The 5,668-nt window shown below is 39.9% G+C and overlaps 1 protein-coding gene across 1 annotated transcript; it reads left to right on the top strand.

Moving 5' to 3' along the window:
• The first annotated feature begins 1,521 nt into the window (after nt 1-1,521).
• LOC102969968 (spindle and kinetochore-associated protein 2-like) lies at nt 1,522-1,884 on the top strand. The gene has a single exon (XM_007088084.1). It carries the CDS (start codon nt 1,522-1,524, stop codon nt 1,882-1,884), a length of 363 nt encoding a protein of 120 aa, XP_007088146.1.
• The last annotated feature ends 3,784 nt before the right edge of the window (nt 1,885-5,668 follow it).

A 5,668-nucleotide genomic window follows, 5' to 3' on the forward strand; every position in this document is an offset into this window, starting at 1 on the left:
TTAAAAAAATTAAAAAGAAACTCTACATCATACAAAGTCCATGTTAGGTAAAAAACCATTCATTCAGAATGACCTGATGATAGCCCCACTCATTGCAATATCTGACAACCCACTGTGAGTTCAGATTTTCTAATTCTAGTAGAAATGAAAATTAAGAAGTTGATTAAGAAATAACTGGGGCACCTGGGTGGCTCTGTTGGTTAGGTGTCTGACTTTGGCTCAGGTCATGACCTCACAGTTCACAAGTTCAGGCCCCACATCGGGCTCTGTGCTGACAGCTCAGAGCCCAGAACTCGCTTTGGATCCTGTGTCTCCCTCTCTCTCTGCCTCTCCCAGCTCACGCTCGCGTGCTTGCACACATGCTCTCTCTTTCTCTCTCTCAAAAATCAACACTGTTAAAAATTTGTTTAAAAAATGACCTATTGCACATGTTTTCAGCTTACCAATATTACAGTTACTATTGCTACTATTAATTTTTTACCTATTACAAGTTGTTTTGTTACCTTGATAATGATGGCAAGGCAGTTTTTTTAATTATTTAAAATGGTGATCTGCGGATGCACCAGTTTTAGTGTCTCCAGATATAGTTAACAGATTTAGCAAATAAAAATACAGGTTGCCTAGTCAATTTAAACTTCAGATAAATGACAAATGACTTAAAAAAATTTTTTTAACTTTATTTATTTTTGAGAGAGAGAAGAGAGACAGAGTGGGAGCAGGAGAGGGGCAGAGAGCGAGGGAGACACAGAATCCAAAGCAGGCTCCAGGCTCCGAGCTGTCAGCACAGAGCTCCATGCGGGGCTCAAACTCACAAAATCATGACCTGAGCCAAAGTCCGATGCTTAACTGACTGAGCCACCCAGATGCCCCACAAGTGACTTTTTTTGGTAAAAGTATGTTCCAAATGTCGCATAGGACATATTTATGTGTTTTTAAACATTCATCTTTCATCCAGAAACCCTACTCCTGGAGGTTAAAATTTTAAGGAACACTGATCCAGGTTTTTTTTTTTGGGGGGGGGGGTGAAGACTGCAGGCAGAAAATCCACTTAGGTAAGTAGCTACTGCAGAAACCCGGGACAGCAATTACAAGGTTCTGACACAGGTCAATGAAACTGAAAAGACAATGATTGCCACAAGTACCGTTTTGACAAATAATCAAAAAGGGTTGCCATGGAACTGTACGTGAATGGAATGAAAGGAAGCTGTGACGTCAAAAGAAGGATTTGGGATAATATCAATAACAGAGATAGGGGCTAACTGGAAGTTCAGGTTTGTTCTGTTCATATTTATTTGTTGGATTGGTTGGTAGGACAGCCAGGTAAAAATGCTTATTAAGCATATGAAATCATAGGGCATCTGCCCAAAAGAGAGGTTGGGACCTAGATGTAAACTTCACCAACTGCAAGACACTGTGGTTTCATAGAATGCTAGCACCTTAGTTAAAAGAGAGAGGCAAAAGGACACAAAAAAATGCCTCAAGAAATGCCTGTTTCAGTCTGAGGAATGTCAACTATTCAAGATGGAAGCAGAGGTCAACAAGATGAAACTGATGTTCCAGAAAGCTAACTCTGATCCAGATTACATTCAGTACAGACCAGAATATGAAATCAAGACTAATCATTCTGAGTCAGCAAGCAAGAAAAATCCAGTTACACTCTTAATGGAATCATTAGCAATAAAGTCTCAGTATCAAACTTTGCATGCATGCTTTAAGCCATTAGCTGTTGGGCAGAAAGAGACTAAGAGCTGTGTTTGTGCCACTGTCCTTAAGACTACGACCATAATACAAGAACTACAAAAGCAAACAGACTTGGAGCTGTCACTGTGGACTAAAGAGAAAACTGTGGCAGGGCAATTAAAATCTCACATGTCAGAGTTATGAAGAAATGGACTTGCCAAAGAGAACTCTCATGGAGAAGAGATCCATTCCAGAAAATTTTAGGAAGATGTCTTTTCAGCACTTGATGACTAGAGGTAGGGGGATGGGAAGGAGATTTGGCTTGACTGACTGGATAATTGATGCCTTTCACAAGATAGGGGAACATAAGGAGGCCAAAGAGTAATCAATAAAGTTCAGCTGAAAGGATGGGATGGGAATAAAGGGCACCTGGGTGGCTCAGTCAGTTAAGCATCCAACTTCGGCTCAGGTCATGATCTCATGGTCCGTGAGTTTGAGCCCCACGTCAGGCTCTGTGCTGACAGCTCAGAGCCTGGAGCCTGCTTTGGATTCTATGTCTCCCTGTCTCTCTGCGCCCTTCCCCTCCCCCCATTCATGCTCTGTCTTTCTTTGTCAAAAATAAGTAAACATTAAAAAATTTGAAAAATATATGCACACCCACTTAGTCTTATAATTTCAGACAAGGAAGTTTAACACTATTTTGCATCTGTTTTTGTATAATTGGGATACCATAGATGTCCTGGCCTACTGTAAGAGAATATTTATGCACCATTTATGCAGTCAAACGTGAATGACCATGCTTTGGAAATTAAAGGATAGAAAGAAAAAAAAGAAAGAAAGAGAGAAATGCCTGTTTCAGATGATGGAAGAAGGAAGAGGCAATCTGGAAGAAGCAATGGAAGCAAAAGGAATTTCGAGATAAAAGATTTTGGGCAATAGCATCACGTGTTCAGAGATGAGGAGGAGCAAATCTAAGGAGAGTAGATGCAGCAGAAACCATAGTTGAGTGACTGAGAGTGTACAGAAAGTGAGTAAACGTAGTCAGATAGCTGGCATACAACACCTTTTCAAGAAATATGGGGGCACCTCGTGACTCAGTCGATTGGGCATCTGACTTGGGCTCAGGTCATGGTCTCACCATTTGTGAGTCCAAGCTGCTGTCAGCACAGAGCCTGTTTCTAATCCTCTGTCTCCCTCTCTCTCTGCCCTTCTTCCACTCACACTTTCTCAAAAATAAACATTTAAAAAAAAAACACTAAGAAATATGGCAATGAAGGGGCACCTGGGTGGCTCAGTTGGTTAAGCATCCAACTCTTGATTTTGGCTCAGGTCATGATCTCACGGTTCGTGGGTTCCAGCCCCACTCTGGGCTCTGGACTCTGTGCTGACTGTATTGAGCCTATTTGGGATTCTCTCTCTCTCTCTCTCTCCCTCTCTCTCTCTGCCCCTCCTCTATGCGTGTGCACACTCTCTCCATCTCTCCAAATAAATAAAAACTTGAAGGAAGGGAGGAAGGAAGGAAGGAAGGAAGGGTGGAAAGAAGGAAAGAGAAAGAAAGAAGAAAGAAAGAAAGAAAGAAAGAAAGAAAGAAAGAAAGAAAGAAAGAAAGAAAGGCAACGAAGGCAAAGTAATCAGATGGTAGCTGGGATGGGTACGTAGAGTACAAATAGAAAAGTATGTCTACAGACTGAGCTTGTGAAAAGCGTTGCAAATTAAAGATGAAGAAAATATATATGCCTGAGAAAACAAGTAAGACCTGGTGCTGGAGGAGACCAGCAGATAGGTTAGGCCACATATGGACATATTGCTCTCAAAAAACCAAGGCACATTTTCCTGAAAATGTGTAAACATTTTGAAGTGGAAGAAAGAGAGGTGTTGACTCATACGCAGTGGCTTTGATGCTCAAAGAGTTAATAGGTCAAACTTCTGCTGAGAACAAAAGGTAGAAATGCTGTTGGTTCTAGCTACAGAGCTGTGGGTAATTTGGGGAAGTGTATGACTAAGAATGTATACATAAAATGATGTTCTACTTCTCTGAGACCCTAAAGTCAGAAGGCATAAATGTTCATGAAACTACAGAGCAATGTTACTACTTGGTCTGCCAATATCAGAAGCAAACTGAGGAATTTACCCAGGATTAGAGAACAGGTTGACAAATTAGGTCAGTATCTTGGGGGTGGGAGATTCTAGAGCTGCAGAAGGAGGTGAGACTGGTCAGGGAAACAAGAGAAGCTAGGAGAGGTTATGGGGCTGAGCAGAGAGGTTAAATTCTGGAAGCTGATGTTGATAGCACCTTCAAATGTGAGGGAGTGGGAGTGTCAAAGGACAGAAACTGAGAACATATATCACAAAAGTAAAAATATATTGTCAGTATGTGTGTGTATATGTATATATATAACCTTTAAATCAATGAATAAGAGAGGAATAGCCCAATGACAAGAAGAGAAAGGATAGGTACAGGATATCTGAAAGTGATGTACAAACAAAAATTCAAATACCATACTAATGAGGGAACTGCAAGGGTTTTTTTTTTATGTTTTTGTTTTATTGTTGTTGTTTTATTTCTGAGTGAGAGACAATGAGAGGACAAGCAGGGGAAGGGCAGAGAGAAAGGGAGACACAGAATCCAAAGCAGGCTCCAGGCTCTGAGCTGTCAGTGCAGACCCCAACACAGGGCTCAAACCCACAAACCACGAGATCATGACCTGAGCCAAAGTCAAATGCTTAACTGACTGAGCCATCCAGGCGCCCCAGAGAAATGCAAGTTTTTAAAAACTGAGATGTTGTTTTTGCCTGTTAGCTGGACGAATATTTCAAAGATTGAAAGTAACCTATATTGGTGACACTGGAAAAATAAACACTTTCATACCTATTTTGTATATTACAATAACCTTTCTAGTGTGTGACTTGGCAATACCTGTTAGTATTCTAAATATTTATATCCTACAACCTAGCATTTATATTTTTACCATTTTGAGGAATTTATCTCACAAAAACATTTCCACAAGTGCTCAGAAAAATATGTGCAAGGATACCCATTGCAATGTTGCTAAGAAATTTGAGGGGCTCCTGGGTGGCTCAGTTGGTTGAGCAACCGACTTTGGCTCAGGTCATGATCTCACGGTTTGTGAGTTCTAGCCCCTTGCCGGGCTCTGTGCTGACAGCTCAGAACCTGGAACCTGCTTTGAATTCTGTCTCACTCTCTCTCTGCCCCTCCCCCATTTGTGCTCTGTCTCTCAAAAATAAATAAGTGTAAAAATAATTAAAAAAAAAAAGAAATCTGAAACAACCCAAATACCCACTAATAGTGAAAAAAAATCAGGGATATGTATGTAATGGAGTACCTACATACTTAGCAGCCATTAAAATGAATTAAGTCGATCTAAATGTATTAAAATAGAAAGATGTCCAAGGTATATTATTAAATGGGGAAAAAAGCATAAAATGAACATTATCTTGTAAATGATAATAATTATAATAAATATAGAAATTAAAGCTGGAAAAATCCACCGAACTATTAATAGTTTGTCTCTGGAGCATAGGATTAATAGGAGATTTCTATCTTTTGGTACATATTTCTGTAATGTTTGAAGGACATCTATAATTATAAAAAAAACAGAAATATGCAGCAATTTTGTTTTAAGGTCCATCACTAAACAATGGTAGCTATCATAATGAGCAGCAAAGCCTGGTTTTGTTTCAGACTTTAGTTTTTCCTACCCTGAAAACACCTCTCCCACACAATTTGTGATTGTATGGTCAGGGGCAAGAGAAATTTGGAAACAGAAAATTATTTTATTTTATTTTCCTCCAAGAATTAGTGACAGATTATTTTCTTCAATAATATTTTTAAATGTTTATTTATTTTTGAGAGAGAGAGAGACAAGAGTGCAAGTGGGAGAAGGACAGAGAGAGAGAGGGAGACAAAGAATCCAAAGCAGTCTCCCAGCTCTGAGCTGTCAGCACAGAGCCTGATGCGGGACTCGAA

The sequence above is a fragment of the Panthera tigris genome, chromosome C1, assembly GCF_018350195.1.
Source record: "Panthera tigris isolate Pti1 chromosome C1, P.tigris_Pti1_mat1.1, whole genome shotgun sequence".
NCBI classification, from domain to species: domain Eukaryota; kingdom Metazoa; phylum Chordata; class Mammalia; order Carnivora; family Felidae; genus Panthera; species Panthera tigris.